Below are 23,650 nucleotides of genomic sequence, written 5' to 3' on the forward strand. Positions count from 1 at the left end.
CCGTACAAAAGTACGGAATTTTTTACAGTGGGCGTTTGTCGACGATGCTTCTTCGTATCCCCAAAGGCACTGCATTATTGCTTTTGAATTTGCAGTGCACGCGCAGCGGAATAGAGCCCCTCTGAGACATTTTTCTGACTCACTGTCTGGCGCCTCACATCCTGAGAATACATGCATGCTAACGCAATATTTATAGTACTATTTCTGTTCTGTCATTATTTGTTTGTGTTTAATGTATCATCTGCAAAAAAATTACGTCAGTTCAATTCCTATTTGGTGAAATGCAGAATCAAAATCCGTATTTGTATGTTTTCTGGGGGGGTATGCAGGGTCTTCTCTGTTGGCGAGGATTGAAATAAAGAGATGTGTGATTGTTTGTTTATTCAGAACTAAAAGTAAAGCAACAACACAGTGTCCTGTCCTGCAGCCACGGAATCAGAGTGCACTTCTTGGAGAGAGACTACTGATGTTGGGACGCTGTGCTGCCGGGCGGACGTCATTGGGTCATGAGTTGGACATAGCCGTCGTCGCACCACCTGTAGGCGGCAAAACAGAGAGAAAGAGAGTAAGAACCAATCAGATGGTGTCGGCTTCAACATTTCATGCGCAGTTAAGGTGGCCCCACAATGGCCGTTCTTACGACCGACATCCATTTGGGCACATGAGTTTTTGTATTACAAATCTAATTTCTTTTCATAGGCTACACAACTGTCTACCACTCTACAAATCAAAGAGTGTACATGGTATGCTCTAACTGGAGCATGCCTGCAAGCACGCTCTAGCTAGCGCATGCCTGCCGAGCATGCACTAACTAGTGCATACATGCCATGTACACGCTAACTGAAGCATACATTTACTGCAAAAGGGATAGGGAGTTTTCTGTATCAGGAAGCGTGTACATGGCATGTATGCACTAGTTAGTGCATGCTTGGCAGGCATGCGCTAGCTAGAGCGTGCTTGCAGGCATGCTCCAGTTAGAGCATGCTATGTACACTCTTTGATTTGTAGAGCACAGATTACCAAATGTTTCTTCGTGCGTAATTCAAAATATATGAAGGAACTGCACCGAACAAAGACGTAACAACAACCACAAGTAATTTTAAGTTGCAATTTCTTTTATATTTCGAAGAAAAGTGTCCTACACTCAGAATGTCGTACGAAGAAATTTCCCATAATGGCGCAAGCATAATACGAAGGTGGTTTCTCTTCGTATTACGAAGGTTTTTCTTTGTATCTTACAATGAAAAAGCTAAAACGATTCGTATTACGAAGGAATATTGCTCCGTATTATGCTTGCGCCGAATTCACTGTAACATTCGAATAACATAGGTGAAATTTCATTGTAATATTCTTTAGTAATATTTCTTAGTTTCAGAATCCTGGTTAACAGTTTTTAAATACATCGCCGCCATGTTTTCTCGGAATTCAAAACAAAGCTTTGTAAACCAGACGTGGTTTGAAGAGTAATAACTTGTTTGTGTGTCGTCGCCCCGAGACGCGCGGCGCGAGTTAACATTGTAGCTGCACTCACTAGTAAACTGCACGGGCATGTCGGCGACCCAGTAAAAAGGCCTGACCCTGAGCGTGCCGTAGTCCGCCCCCACGGGGACCTCCACGACGTCGTCCGGCCGGCCCTGCCGCCACACGGCGAGCTGCCCGGGCCGGTGCTGCACCTCCAGCACCACCTCGCCGGGGGAGAAGTCAGGGCCGCTTCCCCTGTTTTCCTGTACAGACAACACACTGTTGAAACTAGTTGTACAGACACAAGCAAAGGCGTGAAAGTCTAGTCCTTGAGTGTCATTGTGCATGATGAAAGAAAGCGAACGAAATGTCCTTGTATCTAGAAAGCAACAGTATGCCAAAGAACAAAATTCTTGATATTTCCATAAATGCTCAAAATTGTGTGTGAAGAGCATCTTACGTCGTTTATCCCCAACTTAAAATAGATGACAAGTATAACATTGGATTTATCAACTGTTTTGTTTTTTCAATGTCATAGTGAGATAATTGTTATATTAGAAGTAAATCTATGAAAAATAAAGTAAGCAACAAGAGGATTCAATCAATATATGACGCGGACACTACAAATCATAGTTATTGACTTACTATAGTAATCTAGTATATACTTGTCGCAGACTAACAACATTAGCTGTTGGTCTGGTCAACGACTTGGTTTTAAAGGTTGGCTGTTAAGAAAGTCATTTCAAGTGTGTCTTTGTGGAACTCCTTTAGGGCTGTACCTTTTTGTTGCAATTCGACAGTGTTCAAACAAGCTATCCAATACAAAACAAATCTTGTCGCTAAAATAAATAGAGAATGAATGTATTGTTTAGGTTATTGTAAAGTGAAAAGAGTGGCTATTTCACATTATTTAAATACTTGTGTCAGATGTCTCAATTGATGGTTAATGGATCCTTTTTATTGCATAAACTCATATACTAAATCTAGGGCTTCAACTCTTATTGGTTTCGAAGTTATGGAGGTTTTCGTAAACTTTAAGTTGTTTCTCACAAATTCTCCTCACGACATAAGGATGAGCTACCCAGTCTTCAGCTGCTGGCAATTTTACCTTTTTTTGAATAGGAAAAAGATAGTGTTGCCCTTTGATTAATATCTACCTTAGTATTTCTACCAAGACCAAATGGGGAGTCTATCAAATCTGAAGAAAAATTATAATAAGGCTGGTAAATTAACTTTTACAGGCTCTTCTGGACTGATAAGTTCAACTCTGCCAAATATTTTTTTTCCTATGCAAAAATAGATATAATTGCCAGAATCTAAAGACTGGGTAGGTAATTCTTTGTGGTGAGGAGAATTTAGGAGAAGCGACTAAAAGTTTACGTTAACCTTCATAACTCGTAATAGGAGCTGGGGCCCTCATTTGGACCTCAAAATGAACTTGTTGTGACAATTATTTCTGGGACATGCTAGTTTTACTTTACAGTATCCTTATGTAACGACAAAATTTTGACCAGTGCGGGGGCACGGGGCACTCACCTTGACGCTGTTGCCGAGCCTGCCGTAGCGGGTGCAGCCCGTGGCCGTATCGTATCTCAGCGAGCCGTTGGCACTCTCGCCCCACAGTAGCACGACGCTGCAGTTCTTGCCGCCGCACAGGTGCACCTCGATGTCGTTGTGGACCTTGGCGTACTGCACGCGGGCCGTGGCGGAGGCGTTGAGTGGCAGGGCCACCTCGTGAGCTGCCAGCATTGCTGCGGACAGAGGGGCGTCACTCACCAAATGGCTTATTATTTGGGGAAACGGCCGCACTAAATAGGGTATTTCGGAGCAGCCCTGGCCCGGAAGAAGAACGAAAACGGAAGTTTTTATGAGAAATATACGCTGCGGATGCTCATCTGGAGCGAATATTTCTCATAGAAACTCCCATTTCTAACTTCCGTTTTTGTTCTTCTTCTTCCGGGCCAGGGCATATTAATACGTAAGATTTTTTTGTGCTTTAGCTTTTGAACAACACTGAGAATGCGCGTGAAACGCACGAATTCCTGCGCAACAACGGACACTTTCGGGCTTAGTTGTGCACCATTTCGTGCATTTTGAAACACGTGCACAATTCTGTGCGAAGCTTACGCCCACAAAAACTTCATATCAAGAGTTGTTCCGTGGCATCAGATGTTTATTTCACGGTAACCTGAGTGGAACCGGAAACGGCCCCGATCGCGCCGGAAGTGCGCATGAAGCCGAAATGTCGAAAGCGGCGCTTACTTATTTTGACCGAGACGTGTCCACTTCCGGCGCCATCAGGGCCATTTCCGAACTCAGGTTACTTCCGGAGTTGAGCGGATGCAAAATGCTACTCCAGAACGTGACTTTAGAGATGGATCGAGTGAGACGTTTAAACGGCAAAACACCCTGCGCAGATGCCGAAAATCATCCAAATACAGCTAAAACGACGATTCTCGCGCTGTTTTTTTTTTGGTAAAACGGCCTGCGCCCGGGCAAAAGACCTTGACCGACAGCTCTCTCTATATATCACAGCATTCGGTCATGTATTCCGCACCAAAAGCGAGATAGGGCATGTCAAATTTGTTCTGTTTCCAATGTTATGCTCGTGAAAGTGTCATTTTTGACCTATAGACCCTTTTTTGAGGCCTTTGATGGGCAAGAAGGGGGTGTTCCTGGCCAGAACTGCGTTGGCAATAGGGTAGGGTAGTGTTACAATATTGTAGGATCCCATGTCTGTGAAAAACGATTTCGATTTTAGATCCATTGCCCCACCCTTCTCTTGGTCACACTCACCGTCGCAGCCTTCCTCGTCGGAGCCGTCACTGCAGTCACTGTTACCGTCGCACCTGAAGACTCCAGGAACACGACTCCTGTCATCGTTGCAGTGGAAGAACTCCTCCGGCCAGCTCTCACCGGCCGCTGCGGACAAAGAGGCCATGTGTGGGACGGGGCGTTGTTGCGGACAGACTTTTCATTTGCGGTTGGCTTCTCTCTGCACAACGCTGTGAAAAGGAGTGCATACCTCGTGCTTACACTGTGGCAAAAAAAACACAGTAAATCCTGTAGTGATTAGTGCAGCTGTCACTGTAGTCCAGAGCACAGGATTTACTGTACTTTTTTTACAGGATCTACTGTACTTTGTACGGGATTTAGGGTAAACTATACAGTTACCGTCAGTTTAAGAGCATCGCTTTCTTTTCAAGGGCCTCGAGGGTAGGTTATGACACTTAGGCCCGTGCGACTTGTTCCAGACACCTCAGAAGGATCTAGACAACGAAGTGGCTGACAAAGATTTCACCAAAAACTTTTTGTGACGCTCTTATTGAACCTGAGAAAAAGGTTACCAAAAACACAGTTATCGGCAGCCAAAATACAGTTATCGGCACCATTTATGACAGTTATCGGCACCCCTTGTTAAAAAGGCAAAACATGACCGAAAGTGACGAAAATTTCTATCAGTCGTCACAGACACTCTGTATCATCCCTCGACATGTCACGAACCCCCTCTCCCTTCTGTTATGCCTCTTACGCCCTTCATTTAAGACTCACGGACAACTAGCACCATGAGCTGCGAAAAAAACAACCTTTCAAAGCGCCGAGGAGGACATTTCGTAAATCACGTAGATCACTGGGAAAAAGTGGTCCGATTTCATTCAAATTTGGCAGGGGTCTTCCTCCGGTCATAATGCATCAGAATATTAACTCCCGAACGACGCCCGAAACACCAGTGAAGTTTGAGGCCACCCTGACGATAACTGTGTTTGGGGTGATTTCTTGGGTACAGTTATCGGCACCCCCCGATTGAGGACAAGCAAGAGGAATTTCTGTGCGCCAAGCACAGTATGACCTCTTGAATAGATGGGGAGAAAGAACCTGGCAAGGAGAATAGTTTTTTCCGGCCCACATTCACGAATTTAACGAATTATTGAACCCCTGTTCCTAGCATGGAAGATAAGAACGGGCGGCCGAAGCACCTTCATTCTGCACTTGACTAGAAACATGGCTTTGTTGGCTGACATGCTCAGTCAAACGCGATGCTGTCTCGGTCCTGCATGCTCAAAAGGTGTCTCTAGCGACCTGCATTGGCCGCATCACTAACGGACGCGTACTTGCAGAGCAGGACCCAATTATTCGCCGAGATGACGATAACTGTACCCCTGCCGATAACTGTATAGTTTACCCTACGCATGGATTTGCTTTGTAATACGGATGATTTAATCCGTATTACGAAGGTTTTCGTGTCCGTAACATACAGACGAAAATCTGTAAAGTACGGACGAAACACTGTTTGTAATACGGATGAAATCATCCGTACTGCAAGCAAAACCTATCTGCAATTACGATTGCACAGAAATGTCCGTAATATAGACAGATGTATCAGTAAGAAGTTAGGTGTGTGACTTGGGTTGAGTCAACTCCATTTTTCGATGAAAATTGGACTGTGAAACGGATTAAGTTGGGTAACACCGCTTTCCCTAGTGGATTTTCTGCTAAACTGCTAGAAATTGAGTCAAATTGTTCAGTGTAATGACCCGCGTGGGAGAATCTGCAGTCTGAATTGCACCCAAGAACTGAAGTCATACTTCACCTTGCAGTGAATAAGGAGGGAAGTTAAAGTGTAACTCAATTGATCTTAATGTGTTCATAAATCTGCTAGTTTGAAGTATGCATTGACCACAGTTTAACTGCAGATATACGACTGCAGCTCAATTGCAGTTGAAGTGCAGTTATTTGCAATGAACTGCAGTTAAAATGCAGTTTAAGTACACTTAACTGTCATTCAACTGTGCTCAGACTGCAAAAAATCTAGTACTTATTTCGGACGTTTCAGTTTAAACTACAGTTTTGTCGGACAGTTCAAAACAGTTTTGTAAAAACTACAAATTTGAGTAAAAATATAAAGAATAGTGTCGAGAATTGATGGCCCTCTACAGTCACGCCCTTCCTCTTCCCTCCTTTCCTTGTTTTGTCGTGCAAGTTTGTCAGTCTGATGAGTAGTCGAACCCGGGCGACCGCGCTTGTCGGTCCGCAGCGCTGCCATCTGCGCCACGGAGACATCTGAGGGACGGGGTCCAGCGCGGGCGATGCCACTGGCCGTGCCCGCGCGCTCAGGTAGACGAGGGATTTACCGCAACTCCCGCCCGGCGCGGGCCACTCCACGGGAAATTTTCACGTCATTTGTCCGGACATGCCTGTTTGGAAGCAGTGCGGAGCTTCACTTTGCGAAATTCAAAGAGATTAAATCACTTTTAAGTGTCAGCGCTGAAGGACATTCAGAGTGAAGATGGTAGTACACTTGGACTACTAGTGGGACAAACTAAAAGTGTAGTTTCTGACTGCATCATGAATTGAGCCCGGGACTGTATATGCCATACACTAGTCTTTACTTTCCAAGTGTAAGTAAAGAGCAGTTGAGAACTGCATTCGATATCAACACTTTGCACTTTTAAATGAAGCTAACTTGAACTGCGGTTTCAACTGCATTTTGGAATGACAGAGTGGACTGCAGTTGGATCTTACAACGGAGTGCAGTTGAAGGACAGTTTTTGTCCACTCTAAATCATACAACTGACTGCAGCGGACGATACAAAACTGATTACACTTTAAATACAAATAAAGGGAAGAAAAGAACTACAGAAACGGACTGCAGATGAAAAACTGCAGTTTCATCTACAGTTCCACTACAGATCCTTCCACGCGGGGATGTAAAGCGTTCTAAGGCTCTACAAGCACGCTCAGACTCGTACTGAGTTTTTGTTTAATAACGTATTGACCTTTCTGCGCATTAATAAGTGCAGTAACATTTTTGTTTGTTCTACAAACGATACAAGGTAGGTTTACGCCAGACCGCGTCTTGTCGTAACAGGCTTCGCGATGTCTCGCGGCCTGTTCCTTCAATCCGCGCCTGGCGTACCTACCTTGGCCTGCGGCGCTAGCCTGCCTTCGGCAGGCATTGGCTTCTCCATCGTCGGTTACTTCTTTACTTGTTGCATGCTGGGGGGTGGCCCCCAGACCCCCCTCCATTCCAGGTAGAGTTGTTTCATCTACCGATAACACGTTCTTGACCCTTGTAACTTTTTAACTTGTTGGGGCTGGGGGGCTCCGCCCCCCAGATCACCCTTTCTTCAAGGCAGAAGTGATCTGCACACTAAACTTCTTACGGATACGTCCTATCTGTATTACGGACATTTTTGTGCAATTGCAATTACGGATAGATTTTGCCTGTAATACGGATGAAATCATCCGTATTACAAAGAGTTTTACGTCCGTAACATACAGACGAAAATATCCGTATGGTACGGACGTAAAACTCTTTGTAATATGGATGATTTCATCCGTATTACAAGCAAAATCTATCCGTAATTGCAATTGCACAAAAATGTCCGTAATACAGATAGGACGTATCCGTAAGAAGTTTACTGTGTGTCTGCAGAGAACTCGATTTTTCGCCGTTTTTTGGGTGTTTTTCGGCTATAAAAGCTGAACCAGTTGAGCTAGGATAGTGAAATTTCGCGTGTGCCGAGCCAAGAACATACCTAATAAGCCTGCAAAATCTCAGCCAGATCGGCCGAGCCGTTCAGGAGGAGTAGTGTACACAGACAGACAGACAGACAGACAGACAGACAGACAGACAGACAGAAAAAACTTTTCAACCGCACTGGAGTAACAGGCTTCGCTATCGCTCAGCCAATCATCAATTGCGTCTTGCCAAATTCTCAACAAAACTCTGTAAATGCGCCGCGCACAAACATCAATGAATACTGATAAAATGTCGATTGGAGAGAGTGATACAAGTGAAAATCTATGAATTTGGAGATAAATCGAGTTCTTTCTTTCTTCCGCTTCCTGGATCAAAAAAAATTGTTGCAGCAGCACGGTGCAGTAGGATCAGTATGGGACACGGGGTGAAAATAGGACAGCTGATTTTTAGTCAGGAATCGAGATTTTAGAACTTGGGCCGTAGTAAATGTTATTTACTCAATATAAACATCACATTTGGTACGTCATGCGTTAAAAAATGTCAAATCTTGACTAAGAATCAGCTGTCTCATTTTCACCCCGTGTCCCATAATTACCCCAACTGACCTTAGGACCGTACAAAATTCTCCGTAGGTCCTCACAGTGTTCTCCGTAGGACAATTCAGTCTTCCAGGTCTGTACGAGCCTACGGAAAATGTTGATAAGAGGGCGTTTAAGCGACGTTCATGGCGAGCACTCACCAGCGAACTGCACGGGCATGTCGGTGGACCACACGTAGGGCCTGACCCTGAGCGTGCCGTAGTCCGCCTCCACGGGGACCTCCGCCACGTCGTCCGGCCGGCCCTGCCGCCACACGGCGAGCTGCCCGGGCCGGTGCTGCACCTCCAGCACCACCTCGCCGGGGGTAAAGTTTCCGCTACCGGCCGTGTTGAACTGCACAGAAAGCAAGCAGTGAAATACTTCCTATTAGATGCAGTCCGGACAGTCCGTACTTTCTGGATATAGTTCCACTTGACTTGTCTACGAGATGTAATTTGTGACTCTTTTTTTCATAACGGAAAGTGATAAGTCACAGAAATCCTCAATGGAGTGGCTTGGCACTATTAATGTGCCGTATCCTAAGTTTGCCATACTATTGGCAACCCAATTTGTCATACTCTCAAAGCGCCCTCAGCGCTGGATCTTTCTGAAACCTGACTCGGTTTCGTTCACTATTACTCCCTCTCCTCGACTCAACTGACAGTTAGAGTTAGAGTTAGCATAATGTTTATTTACAAATTGAACCTACGCTTCATGAACTTTTGATCATTCAGAACATTCATTTGTTTTGGTATTAGTTTCCCCTGCAAACGGCCTGTCGACGGCCTAGGGAACTCGTGGAGCCATGCTTGAGCGAGGTGCAGGGGTAACGGCCTTTCGTTTAATTGTAAAATCTAGTCCGTTGTTTGCGAAACGCTTTGCACAAATCCAAAGAGCATAGAGTTTGGGGTGCATTGCATTAGACCTAGTCAAGGGGAGCTGACTCCTATAATACTTCTACACAAGCCTAATAGTACATGAATAATACCTATTATACCAAGAAAATCGGCTTGTGTACTGCCAGTTTTAGCTTAACTATGACAGACTTTTGTAAAATTGCATCGTCAACGGCGGTAACTTGGGGCACTTTTCACGTTTTCTAACGCCCGAGGCAAAATTCTCGACCCAGACCATTGGATCGTAACTGAGTTGAAGTTCGACCCTTTCCCCACACACTAAATTTCATATGGACTTTTTAAATGCATAAGGACGCATATTTTATGCATAGTTATGCATGCGCAGAAACGTCCATAAGGTATGTATAAAATTATGCATCACTGTGTACATTTTATGCGTCTTCCTGCATAAAATGTACACAGTGATGCATAATAACATATGGACGTATCTGTGCATGCATAACTATGCATGAAAAAGTTCATAAGAATTTAGTGTGCATGATTTCATGACTCACCGTGACGCGCCTGCTGTTGCCCCTGCCGAGGCGGTTCGCGTCCGTGTCTGCAGTGTAAATGAGCGTGCCGTCGTCCCTCACGCCCCACAACAACACGTTGCTGCAGCTCTGGGCGCCGCACAGGTGCAGCTCGATGTTTTCGTGGACCGCAGCGAACTGCATGCGAGCCTTAATGGTGGCGTTGACCCGCAGGGCCACGGTGTGAACTGTGGACAGAGGGGCGCCACTTCGTAACGTACTCTAACTGAAGTGTGTACTCACACTCTCAGCCGTTTACTGACTATTTCTCATTAGCAGACGTATTTCTGTAAGCAAATATAGTACTTAGTATTAAGTTCTTAAATACTTAAAAGTTTCTTTGTAATTTACTAAGAAAAGGGTAATATCAGTACAGTAATTAGCAATTGCTAAGTAATACTGACAAAAAATACTAAGTATTATGGTTGCTTACAGAAATGCGTAAGCCAGTGAGAAAAAGTCAGTAAAAGGCTGAGAGTGCAGTACGCGTCTACAGATGCATACTTGCAAGTACACATTTACAGTTGCATACTCAGCTGAGAACACACCAACAATGGCATACCTAACTTTTCCAAGTATGCATCTGCAGATGTGTACTCAGCTGAGAATGTATCTGAGGATGTGTATTCAGCTGAGTATGCATCTGTAGATGTGTACTCATCTAAGTATGCATCTGTAGATGTGTACTCATCTAAGTATGCATCTGTGAACGCATACTGAGTACATACTTCAGTTTGTAGAGTAGGCTTGGGTCTTCTGGCACACTGCACTCTAAATGTCTTACAATGAAATTTGAGCAATGTTACAGTGAATTCGGCGCAAGCATAATACGGAGCAATATTCCTTCGTGACACGAAAAAAACTACCTTCGTTACGCTCGCGCCATTTCCTTTCGTAATGTGAGAAATTTCCTCCTAAAACATTTAGAGTGTGAGCGTGACGACGTCCTTGAGCTTCCGAGCGTTCGCCGCCTCCGTGCCCACACTGTGTATGTCTCCGGGCCAGGGGCCAGGGTCTGAGCTACGTTTCGTTAGCGAATCGAGCCAACGAGCCGAAATAACGTCAGAGTATGAGAAGTTGCTCTGCGTTGACCAATCACAGCGCATCTAAGGGTCGTCCGCTCAAACAATTTTTCATATTTCGTAGCTCGTTTTCTCGATGGTTCGTTTCTTTGACGAAACGTAGGTCTGACTTGACTCGGCCGCACTCGCTGCACTCACCGTCACAGCCTTCCTCGTCGGATCCGTCGCGGCATTCCTTGCGACCGTCGCACCTGTCGGCTGCAATGACACACTTGCTGCCGTCCTTGCACTGGAAGTACTTCGACCCGCAGTCGCTGGCCGCTGCGGACAGGAGGCTGATATTTTGGATAATGTTGAACTCGACTGAGAACTTAGAAAGCACTAGACAGTCATCATCGGCTAAGAGTCGACGGGTCCACTCTCAATGCAGGTACGCGTTGTTTAATCCTGCAGTATTTTCCTACGGCCTGGAAGAAGGCGAAAGTCGTCCCTCTACCCAAACCCGGAAAAAATAAATTTGATCCCAATTCCTAGACCCGTATCCCTCCTTTCCGCCCTCTCCAAAATTCTCGAAGCAGTATTATCCGACCGGCTCCAACGCCAAACGCACCAACTGAACGTCCTCCCAGCCACCCAAATGGGGTTCCGAAGAGGAATTGGAACCAATTGTGGGGCAGTAATTTGTAAAGCTACCCGCGCGTCAAGCCCTGTACAACTTCTGCAAAACCTAGGTTGACTGAAGTCCTTTACCTATTATATACTAAAGTCGGCAGAGGCGTCCCCCTTCATTCCATGTTTCGATTTTTTGAAAATATTTGACAAACATCCCTTTTTTCTTGCCCTTGGATAGGCCCAATTCTCCGTTGAATTTAGAAGGTATCTCCTTGCTGCCCGATAGGTGGCTTTGTGGTCGTTGCTAAGACATCCGCCCTGTTTCAGGTGAAAAAGGAAGGTTAAGGGAAGGCCCGTACCGAATGTGAAATCGATTCGCTCATTCATGGATTTTTAGGCAGCCCATCAATCAAAATGGCCCATAATTGATTAGTGACCCAAAATTGATTTTTTTTTACCGGGTAAACAACTGAACTGAGACGGTTCACTGTAAGGTCGGGTTTAGTGGCCTGACTAAGTCGAGTTAGGGTCCCGTCCTGACTAAGGTGTTGGTGGCCTGACTAAGGCTCAGGGGTTGGTCAGGCCGGATTATAGCCGGCCGTTGATGAGGGTTTGACAGGTCCCGGCGGCTCGCTCCGGCGTCGCAAAAGAATTAGTAGAATCGGACTCGAACCTCGGCTTCCAGTATGGAGGCAGTGGACGGTACCACTACGCCACGAGGCTCGCTGAGGGGGGAGCGATCCTGGAGCAGTCTCTAGCCGGGCACTGCCGGCCTCCACCCGGCCGGTCGGGGTTCCCCCACCACCCCCACCCAGGCATGCCGCCACGCTCCGCCACGCCGCCGTGGAGGTGCAGGTAGCCGAGGCCAGGCCCTCTGGCCTGACTAAGACCCTCGCCTTAGTTTGACCAGCCGCCCCCCTTTTCCTTAGTCAGGCCACTTACTGCGACCTAACAGTGTTCGCCACCGACAGGGACATGCCTGTAGCCTCACCTGCAGGCTCTTGCTTGTCGGTGGGATGCTATAGCACCATATATGTTCACTGAAAAACTTAATCAGCTTTTGGAATACTCAAAGAAACGTCACGGAAATATTGATCGAACAATAAACGGACATTCTTAAACTAAGTTCATGAAGATTCTTCTCAAATTGGATTCGGTCACGCCGCTGCCCGGAGCCGGGGTGACGGTCGAGTGCACACGTCACCATTTAGCACTTGCAACACTCATTCCTCAAAGTTACAAGCGGCCAAGAGGAGGAGTTGAGTGTGAAGGACGGCCTACCTAGCGACACGGCGGCCAGAAGGCCGAGCAGGATGAGGAACTTGGTCGCCATCTCCTGAGAAGGCGCGAGCACTACTGCCCGGCTGCTGTGGAGTGACAAGCTGCACGGGCCGTGATAAGAAGGTCGAGGTCTTACGTCATGGCGAAAGCACGGAAAGTCGGGGTAATGCGTGCGATTTCGATCGGAACCTTTGACCCCTCGCGGGAATCGTTGGGTAACTGGATAGGGTCATCACACTGCAAGTCGAAGTGTGGGGCACCGATGTCTCGCAGTTCCATGTGTGGGTGTGAGACACGGTTTGTTTCACACTCTTAAAAGCCTACAAAGCATTTGCTTCATAACTATTAAGAAAATGAAGGCATTGCAGAATGGCTTTGTATTATGAAGAAATGCTTCGTATTACAAAAGGTTTTGCTTCATAATACGAAGCATTTCTTCGTAGAATTTACAATGCCTTCATTTTCTTCGTAGTGCGAAGCGATTCTTCGTAGAGTTTTTACTGTGCACACTTGCACGCATGGCACCCGCGGCATGACACGCAGGGATCCATAGGCGGCGAATGTTTGACAAGCCGTGGCTCACACTTGCAGGCGTCAGGCTAAAGTGGCAGCATGAGACATATTGGTGCGAGCTGAACAAGGTCGTCGGCTTCTCACCAGGCTTACCAGTGCGCACGCGCGCCTGCGGCACGCCGGGGAAGGCCTGCAGCGAGGCGTCCAGCAGCAGCGCCCTCACGTCCACCACGGCGTCGGCCGGCAGCCCGTCCAGCGAGAAGGCCGCGGAGGACGGCGGCAGCACGGGCCCGGCCGTCCAGGGGCCGCCGGGGACGCGGTACTGCAGCGCCAGGTGGCGCGCCTCGCCGCCGCCCGCCGTGTTGCCCTCCAGGCGCACCCAGCCCGACACGGAGTGCGCCGTCACGGACGACACGTTGGGCGCCGACACCAGGTGCACCAGCTCTGCGGCAAGGGAGTTCGAACGCCACGAGCACACTGCAAACTTAACTGTCTACTTACACACTTATACAAATGCATGCTCGCAAGTGCACTCTTACAAACGCATACTTGGTCAAATACACACTTGCAAACGCATGCTTGGCAAGTACACACTAACAAATGCATGCTTGGTGCCTTAAAACTCCATGCTGGACTTTGGCGTTTGTAAGTGTGCACGGTAAAAAAAAATGTCCTGTCAATGCCGTTAATTTATTACCAGTTTTCACTGTAGGTCAATTCACAGCGTTTTATGTGCTCTGCTCACGCGATTCACTGTGATCTTGTTCGCGGTGTTCATTGTGATTTGGTCCACAGTAAACACTGAGTTTGACGCCGCTGAGCACCGAAGTACTGCAAATCAGGCTCCAATTCACGGCGTTTACTGTAGCCAGATCACAGTGAACACTGTGACCTAGATCACAGTGAACACTGTGACCTAGACGAGGGGGCAAAAACTCGCGCAATCATGTGTACACGGCCCCCGAAATCACACGCGAATCATTGAGAATCACGCGAAATCAAGCAATCCGAAATCAGCCAAAATCACTAAAATCGACCGAAATTAGGCAGAATCACACGAAACGAGGCCAAATCAGTCCGAAATCATTTCTTTCCGAACACAATCACACGCAATCACGCTCAACATCACCCTGGTGCGTCGCGAAATAAGGCAAAATCAGCCATGAAATCAATTAAAACCATGCGCAATCATTGCGTTTTCCGAATCATGTGTACACGAAAATCCCGAGTTTTTGCCCCCTCGGACCTAGATCACAGTAAACACTGTGACCTAGATCACAGTGAACACTGTGACCTAGATCACAGTGAACACTGTGACCTAGATCACAGTGAACACTGTGACCTAGATCACAGTGAACACTGTGACCTAGATCACAGTGGTGACCTAGATCACAGTGAACGCCGTGAACTAGTTCACAGCACACGCCGTGAATTGCATAACAGCAAACATTGGTAATAAATTAACGGCATTGACAGGAAATTTTTGGTACAGTGTGTACTTAGTAAGTAGTGTGTATTTCAGAAGTTGGGATTCGTAGTCGTCTTTTGTCGATTTGTGTCTGTTGGTTATTCGCAGCGATGTGTGTGTTCTTTTGTCTACTTTGAATAAATCAGTTCATTTGGGTTCCTGAAGTCAAACTGTGTCTTTCGTGCCCTTCCTGATTACTCTAAAAGATCAGAACCAGAAGGTATCAAGAAGACTAGATGTAACAGACCAATAGTTTAGGCAGACTGTGCCACGACACAAGTTAACGTTGCTCTCACCAAGATCTCAAGCCAACGCTTATGATCTCTCAAGTCTTTTTGCCAGGAGAAAGAGTTAAAAATCAAGATGTCTAAAGATGTGACGTGACAGCCAAGATTGACACTATTATCAAACAGCTCTCTTAAGATCACTCAAGTCTTTTTGCCAGTTGAAAGAGTTAAAATCAAGATGTCTAAAGATGTGACAGCCAAGATCGGAACTATTATGAAACAGCTGGGAGTATCAGTCTATATCGTGGATCGAGAAGGTACACCATCTAAGGCAGATCCAGAGACGGGGGGGGGGGGGGGGGTCGCAAAGTTGCCTACCTACAGGGGCGAAGTGCGACTTGTTGCCTACTTTTCAGAATTGGATCCGCGCCTGACACCATCATTATCTAATTTGAACCAATTATCAGCAAGTGTACCCAATGAGACGGTTCCAGACCCGACTACAAGACCTTCAGTGAACACATAGACGCAGCCAAGAAGTCAAGAGGGTCCTTCACGTCAGCCCATAGGCCCAACTGAGGAACGTCGCTCAAGCCGTTCCAATAAAGGAACACCTGCACCAAGATTAAATCTTGAAATTATGCATCAGAAGTGTTTGGAAGTAAAGACTTGTTGAGGTAAAGTTTTGTTGTTTAGAAGATGTTCTGTTGTAAAAGATTTTAATTGTTCCTAGTCAGAACTTGCTTTGTAATTCTTAAGATGAAAACCAATTGATCTCAATTGTGATGTTGTAATAATCAAAATGTTAATTTCTAGTAACTTAGTTAAAATAATTTTGAATGCTAAATCCTAGTAGTTAAAAATAATTTTGGAACTAGTACTGTTGAAGTAAATTCAAGTTGTTCAATTGTTATGCACCCGAAGGGTATTGTGTATTTCGGAAGTTGGTATTCGTAGTCGTCTTTTGTCGATTTGTGTCTGTTGGTCATTCGCAGTGATGTGTGTATTTTTTGTCTACTTTGAATAAATCAGTTCAGTTGGGCTCCTGAAGTCAAACGGTGTCTTTCGTGCCCTTCCTGAAATGACTCTAAAAGATCAGAACTAGAAGGTATCAAGAAGACTAGATGTTACAGACCAATAGTTTAGAGAGTCTGTGCCACGACACAAGTTAACGGTGCTTTCTCCAAGATCTCAAGCCAACGCTTTCAAACCAACCACTCAAGTCCTTTTGCCAGGAGAAAGAGTTAAAATCATGATGACTAAAGATGTGACAGCCAAGATTCACTGACAAAAATTTTGTAGTAACTTAGCGACACATTTATCGCTAACTTTTTTTACGACAACATTTGTTGAGGAACGAATAGCTTGTTAAACCATAGTCGTACAGGAACTAAAGGATAATTTCACAACGACTAACTTGAAATAACACATCAACAGTCCACCTTCAAAAACAAGTCGTTTACCAACAACAAACGTTGTTAGTCAAGCACAAGCATTGTAAGTCGAAAAAGATTTTGTTATGTCTGCAACAAGTACTCATCATGGAGAACTACTTTTGTCGCTAAATTTATTTGGCATGATTCTTTTTTTATCAATAGTAATTTCATTACGACTGAGCGAACAAAATAGATGAATATTCATAATATGCTTTAATTGAGCAGATAATTGCAAAAGATGTTGTTCCCACACAAATTGTATCGTTAAGGGTGATGACAAGAATATTGTTCTTCAACGAAAAATTGTCGCTTACTTGAATCAACGACATTTGTTTCGCTTTGGTTCATGATGAAATTCTATGTTTTGGAACGACTAAATTTTCACTCATCTGATTGTTTCTGCACAACCATTTTTTAACAGTGTTGGAACAATTATCAAACAGCTGGGAGTATCAGTCTATGTCGGGGATCTTGGCATCTTTAATCGTCGAGCATCCGCTCATTGGGACATAATATTGGCGACGAGTCTGTGAACGAAGTCACCGAAGTATTGTGTCTAAGTGTCATCGATGAAGAAGGAAGATGGCCCAGCCGGCAATAATACTGAATCCAATCCAATCCGTTGGAAAAGTATACGATCCAAACAACCACAAGTTCGACATGTGGTTGGGACAATTGAGTGATTCTTGCGCCGCTAATGGTGTGCCGCTTGAACCGGTAAATGCTCAGAACCGTGTCTTGCCGCAACACAACCGGCGTCGTGCGCTGTTCCTGTCCAACATTGGAAATGGTGCGGTTGAAGTAGTCTCTGCAGCGTGTGCTCCACACTTCCCGCGAGAGTTCTCCAGGTCATTTGTCCGACCTCATCAAGGAAGTTTTTGAGAATCCCAGCCATCAGGAAAGCAACCGAGTTGTCTTCCACGGACGCATCCCACTTCTGAGTCAGTTTTCGAGTATGTCAAAGCCATCCAAATGCTGGCTCGAAATTGCACTTTCGGAGAAGCTTACAACATGGTGATGAAAACACGTCTGATCTCTAGCATCCGCTACGCTGATACCAAGGTTAAGTTGCTGGACCCTCAACTTACGTACGAGTAGTGCAAAAGAATCGCCATAAATGATGACCGTATCCGGATTTACATGAAACAGCTGGCTCACCAAGTAAATTCAGTGAGGTTGCGAGGTGGTCATCAATCCCGTGGTCACGGTGGTCAACAGGGTGGTATGTGCGCTCTTCGATTTGTAGAGCAGAAAGTGAGCCAGGAACTGGATGATGAGGAGAGGTTTCCTAAGAAAACTCGTTCAAGAAGTCCCTCTGGTGATAAATGGTGCTCATGTGATGTGTGCTTAATGCTTCCGAAATATGGTAGCTATTATTTTGAGTTCAGTTTGTTTGTCTTGTATATCTTATCTATCAATCTGTATTTTGAGAGAACATTGTCTCATTTCTACAGATAGTCCTATGTATAAACAATTTATGCTGGATCTCTCCAATGTATTTAACGGTTCTAAGGCTGAACCAGAGAAACAATACTTGCAACTAAAGGAAATACCTTCTAATGTGAAACAGGTAATTGCTATGAATTTATGTCTTTCTTCAATTATTGATATGTGTGTGCATCTACTACTGTGTGTGTCATTTTAGGTTGAACTAGTGAGTGCGAAGGGAACCTTTAGTGTAGTCACCGATAAAGAGCAATTGAAAGATGATTATTGCAACAAGCTGTCCTCCCTATTACGAGAGACACTCTTCACTGTACGGCAGAGAAAAGTTTCCAGTCATTGGTGGTTCACTGCCTGTGGCAACAAGCCCGGAACCTACACCATACACCCAGATGTTTTGAAGAGTGTACGCTGAGAGTATTTTAGTGGTGTTTACCTGTAACGCAAATCTTTGCCTCTAATGCTAGTATTTTCTACTGATTTTACCACATTTTGCTTTACATTTCTTCTCTCCATTTTGATCCTTAATACCTAGTTCTAATCCTGAGCTGAAGTCTCTTCCATTCAGGGATGGAGAATAAGTGTTAGTTAAACTTTCCAAGTAACATCAAGTTGTGGAAGGTATTGTAGTAAGATATTTTGCTGGTACGAGGTACGCCATAAATGTTCAAGGTGTAATTCGCGAACCTCATATCAATCAGTTGTCTCGCTGTTCTCTAGTGTGATGTAATTAGTTACGTTCATTGTATTTTGATATTTTTGTATTTTGTGAATTAGTAAAGTTAAACATTGTGTCCCCCGAGAATATTGTGTATGTACTGCAGATAGTCTTAAGTCTGTGTTTAACAACTCATTATGTGAAGTATCGTTTGTCTTTTGTATTCCTGTTCAAGTCTTGGCCAGTCTTCAATAAATCAGTCTAATATTCACATGTATGTCTCCGTCAGTTCCTATCCTTGGCAACTTAAATCGTCGGGCATCCGCTCATTGGGACATAATACGAGGAACGCTGTAACGTACTACGGAGAATATTGTAAGATCGTATGGAGAACATCGACAATTTTGGCGATACTTTTGTGTATCACCGTTTGCGGGCAGGACTTTTCGTTCAGGCTGTTTCACTGCAAATTGGATGGAAAGACTTCCCACCAAAATATGGCGAGACATTAAAGTCTCGCCAAGTTTCGGTCTGACCTGAAAGTCTCGCCAAAATTTGGTTGGTCAGACAAAAAAGTCTCGCCACAAAACGGTCAGACACAAAAGTCTCGCCATTTTGTGGTGAGACTTTTGTGTCTGACCGTTTTGTGGCAAGACTTTTATGTCTGACCAAATTTTGGCGAGACTTTTAGATCTGACCAAAGCTTGGCGAGACTTTTATGTCTTGCCTCTGGAGTGGCGAGAAGTCTGACCTTTGGATTTGTAGTGTTGTTGGCGATACCCAATTGTATCGTCGAAAAAGGTACTATCACACTGCCAATCCAAGTGTGAGACAGTCTCACACTATTTAGTGCGAACCACTGTGTCTTACGCTTACAAGCGTGAGCCACGTATGTCCCACGCTTGCAAGTGTGAGACACCGTTTGTCTCACACTTACAAGTGTGAGACACGGCTCGTCATGTGTTCCGTGGAATTAAACCAACGTGAACCACAGGCAGCAAGTGTGGGACAAACCGTGTCTCACAGAAGTGTTAGACAAACGGTGTCCCACACTTGCAAGCGTGGGACAAACGTGGCTCACGCTTGGAAGCGTGAGACACAGTGGTTCGCACGAAATAGTGTGAGACTGTCTCACACTTGGATTGGCAGTGTGCACCTTTAGATTTACAGGGATGATGCTCTCCAACTGCAGGGTAACTGAAGGGCTCTCTGGGCAGGGGCGGGGAAAGAGTGCGTGCTAACGCCAAGATTCACCTTGCTGGCAGGAGGCGCCGACGAAGCCCGGCAGGCAGCCCTGCAGGCACTCGCCGGTGTAGGGGTCGCAGCCGCCCACGCACTGGCCGCACCGCAGCGCGCAGCCCGCGCCGTACCAGCCGCCCTGGCACACTGACAAAAAAAAACTTTAGTAAAATGGCTCAAGTAACAGGGCGTGCCTTGCGGTTGACTCCATTTAGTGCGTGCTTGGCGAGTTTGCAGTATTCTTACCAATGCCACCGAGGTGTCTAGGAAATTCCAGCCCTTATCACTAAAACATAAAGGTGAGGCTTTTGACCCTTTTTAGGGATGATACTCAAAATTATGTCATAGAAAGGGTCTTACTTCGATGTATGACCGAAAAATAATCAAAATCTTTGTGTCAAAGGTTGATTTGCAAGCTAAACGAGAGCCAAGTCTCGCTAATGTCTGGACCTTTTTTGGTCATGCATTTAAGTATGGGTCTTTATCAGTTAAACATTTGTTAAAAGCCCCTTTCCGGTCATTCTTTTTATGTCACCGACAATTGGTCACATGTCTCACCTTTTAAATTTCAATGATATATTTGCAGAAGTTAACTTCAAATAAGTTGAGGTGCTCTCTCAGCGAGGGGTCGGCAACTTCCCTTGGCCGTGTACGGAGTATATTACCAGTAATATAGGTAATATATGTGTAATATAAAGTGATACAAAGTAATATATAGTAATGTAAGGGTATTATAGAGGCGAAATTGTGGTAATATGGAAGTAATATATGGTAATATACAGGTAATATACGGGTAATATAGCCACCGCGTACGAAGTAATATATGAGTTGCCCTTCCCTAGTCTCTCAGCGTCGCTCCAAGGTTCCCGCGGCCCGAAGGCCAGACTGCCAGCCAATGCAGACCTGCAGTGCTAACAGTGCAGCCGCGTCGCGCAGTGGCCCAGAAGACGGTCAAAATCCCCGACGCGTTTTGAGCTCCGGAGTCGCTAAAAGCCGAACGTGTGACGCCACCAATGGATTGCTCTCCGCACGAGGAATCCATTGGTGGGGGTCACACGTTCGGTCCGAGTTCAACAACACTGTGGAGCTCAAAACGCGTCTGGAATTTAGGCCGCCGGCGCCGGTCTTCTGGCCCACTGCGGTTCGGCCACAGACACTCACCCTGGTCGCAGAGCGGCCCGTGCAGCCCCGCGGCGCACGTGCACTCGTCCCCCGCTCAGAACCGCACCCCGCCGCAGCCCTTGCCGGCGTTGGCCCGCGTCTCCGAGCAGCGCAGCGCGCAGGCCTCCCCAACGCGGTCCGGGCCGCACGCTGTCGGAAAGCAACACTCTCAGCCGTTTACTCACTACACGGCAAAAACGGTACCTGGTTTTCCCAGGAGCCCTATGGCGAAGACATAGGCGATTTCCAGGGTGTTCCTGGGAAAACCAGGAACCGCTTTTACCGTGTATTTCTCATTAGCATAAGCATTTCTGTAAGCAACCATAATACTTCGTATTTTTTGTCAGTATTACGTAGCAATTACTAATTACTGTACTGATAAATATCAGTACAGTAATTAGTAATATTGCCGTTTTCTTCGTAAATTACAAAGAAATTTTTAAGTATTTAAGAACTAAATACTAAGTATTATGGTTGCTTACAGAAATACGTATGCTAATGAGAAATAGTCAGTAAACGGCTGAGAGTGAACAGAGTTGTATTCAGTTAAGGAGCTCCGAGTCGACATCCAACTTGATATCCGATTGAGTATCCGACTCGGCATCCGACTTGGAGTGGGGGGCGGCCAAGGGTAGCCAAGGGATAGCACACACTAGCGCCATCTGCCGTATTTTCACCGAAGACTCTCCAACAAAAGACAAACGAACCGTCCGATATTTTCCCGCGAAAGCGAAGCGAAGGTAGCCCGCCTGAAGATCCTAAAGAGTGAGGTGACCCGAACCGTGTTATCAGATCATTACATTAATCTACATGATAATTGACCAGCGATGGACCTGATAGATTATTCGCCGTACGACAACTTGCTACGTCGATATGTTGTTCGTGTGGACCAGAGAACCGCACGGATGCTCGACCACGGTAAGTTTTCACCCGTCCGGCCCGGTGCGCTTGTTCATGAGTTTAGTACTAAATTTCCTTTCAACTGCGTCGTTTTAGATAACACTAAATCAGCAAGACTGCTGAATGAGATTCAGAGAGCGGGTATTCAGCCTGTTCCTGAAAAAAAAAAAAAGAGCTCGAGGAAGGAGGGCACTGCTGCTAAAAGTAAGTTTCATAGGTTAGGTTTGCATTATTTGTTGTTTGTTTATGGCTGTAATAACTCGTTATCTTCATGTCCTTGCAGGCTGTGTTTAAGCAGGCAAACCCTCAAAAGATTCCGACTGGAACCCATTGCGCACAGAACTGTTCCGAAAGTCTATTTTGCTCTTTCTGCTCATGCCCAGACTTCCAGCAAAAGCCTTCAGATGGCCAAGTGAAATGAAGACAGCAACAGTGCCACTACCTGTGTACCACTGAGGGGTGAGGGGGAGTCATTGGGTGCCAAAGGACTAGAGGGGAGTGGAAACTGCGAGGGCGTAGAGTCCTAGAGTGGGACTCTAGGAGGGCGAAGCGGTTAGGCCAGCGAACGGAGCGCGGAGTGCCTTTGTTTGCGGCGGTTGCGGTTGCGCGGCTTGCGTCAGGGGCGAGATAGGCCACCAGTCGGACACGCATGTGTTGCTGTACGGCTTGGCCTGCCTGGCAGGCGCTAAAAGGGCACGTTAGGGAACAACAGCCAGCACCGAAAGGCCAGCGTCACTGGAACTCACCGCCCAATGCCCCAAATGAAAAGCCCAGCAAAATCACACAAATTTTAGGCCGAAAAAAATGCCTAACTTTGAAGTGGAATATCTCCGGAACGGTTGGTCGGAACCCGGGTGGAAGGATCTGCAGTTTAAACTATATTGGAAAAATATAGATTTTTTGTAATGTTAAACTTAATTTTTAAATAATTTTTTTCATACTTTAAATGACTGTAATGTATTGTATAATTGCGGGTAAAGTGTAGTTCAACTACAGTTGAAGTGTAGTAAACTACAATTAAACTGCAAAAAAAGTACCAGTTATTTCGGTAAAAATAAATTTAGGGACAAAAGTAGAGTCGCCACAAACTCTCCCTGAAACGAACTTGCTTTTGTCACAAAAAACGAACTTGCTTTCTGAGAGCTTGCTCTAAAAGAGCAAGTGCGTTTGAGGGGAATTTCTTCTTAATTTCTATTTAATTTATATTTAATTTCTATTTAATTTTTATTTCCAAAGGCAAGTCCTGCTAATGCAAGCGTCTCTCTCGCCTTATTTTTATTTTAATTTAATTTCTATTTAATTTCTATTTCTTTTCAATTTAATTTCGATTTAATTATATTTTTGCCCCGTAATGCCCCTTACCCGAACACACTCCCCGAACGCGTCGGGGACCGTCCCCAAGTTCTGAGTGTGTCTGGCGGCAGGGGGTATCGCCGCAAGCTGCCGCCCGCAGCGCGCGGCTCGATGGGTTGCCTACCCACCGGGCTGATTCCTGTTCCGCCCGAGTGCACCAAGCGGTAAGGACGGCGGCGAGCGCCACGAGCGCACCCCCCGGAACACGGGAGAGTTGTTGAACCTGGCCGCGCTAGAGAAGGCCCTCATCGTGAACCGCAACGTGCAACCAGTACGCGTCGACAAGCATGGAACCACGGAGGAACGCTCACCTCGTTCCTATTCATCTAGAGTCTAAAATGGTTGCACAGACACCCCGACGGCATGGGGTTGCCGCCAGTGTAGT

General features: G+C 45.8%; 2 protein-coding genes across 2 annotated transcripts; both read right to left on the minus strand.

Moving 5' to 3' along the window:
• Positions 1–364: 364 nt before the first annotated feature.
• LOC117651870 (low-density lipoprotein receptor-related protein 2-like) lies at positions 365–13,001 on the minus strand. The gene is made up of 8 exons (XM_034396408.1): positions 12,868–13,001; positions 11,173–11,295; positions 9,935–10,140; positions 8,685–8,877; positions 4,258–4,383; positions 2,998–3,212; positions 1,532–1,724; positions 365–536 (listed from the first exon to the last, which is right to left on the minus strand). Exons 1-8 carry the CDS (start codon positions 12,917–12,919, stop codon positions 505–507), a joined length of 1,140 nt encoding a protein of 379 aa, XP_034252299.1. The 5' UTR covers positions 12,920–13,001; the 3' UTR covers positions 365–504.
• A 465-nt stretch (positions 13,002–13,466) lies between these two features.
• Positions 13,467–23,591, minus strand: LOC117652035. Its single transcript, XM_034396668.1, has 5 exons — positions 23,577–23,591; positions 22,217–22,364; positions 19,867–19,998; positions 13,610–13,824; positions 13,467–13,499 (listed from the first exon to the last, which is right to left on the minus strand). Exons 1-5 carry the CDS (start codon positions 23,589–23,591, stop codon positions 13,467–13,469), a joined length of 543 nt encoding a protein of 180 aa, XP_034252559.1.
• Positions 23,592–23,650: the final 59 nt, after the last annotated feature.

The sequence above is a fragment of the Thrips palmi genome, unplaced genomic scaffold, assembly GCF_012932325.1.
Source record: "Thrips palmi isolate BJ-2018 unplaced genomic scaffold, TpBJ-2018v1 HiC_scaffold_6, whole genome shotgun sequence".
Lineage (NCBI taxonomy): Eukaryota > Metazoa > Arthropoda > Insecta > Thysanoptera > Thripidae > Thrips > Thrips palmi.

Bases quoted from the DNA above. Each gene is read 5' to 3' on its own strand.
- LOC117651870 (XM_034396408.1), bottom strand. From the start codon at position 12,919: ATGGCGACCAAGTTCCTCATCCTGCTCGGCCTTCTGGCCGCCGTGTCG. The intron at 11,296-12,867 runs GTAGGCCGTCCT...TCCTGTCCGCAG, and splicing joins TCTGGCCGCCGTGTCGCTAG to CGGCCAGCGACTGCGGGTCG. The intron at 537-1,531 runs GTGAGTGCAGCT...TGCCGCCTACAG, and splicing joins CATGCCCGTGCAGTTTACTA to GTGGTGCGACGACGGCTATG.
- LOC117652035 (XM_034396668.1), bottom strand. The intron at 19,999-22,216 runs GTTTGCCTGCTT...TTTTTTTGTCAG, and splicing joins CCAGTCGGAATCTTTTGAGG to TGTGCCAGGGCGGCTGGTAC. The intron at 13,500-13,609 runs GTGGACGTGAGG...GACCTTGTTCAG, and splicing joins GGCTGCCGGCCGACGCCGTG to CTCGCACCAATATGTCTCAT.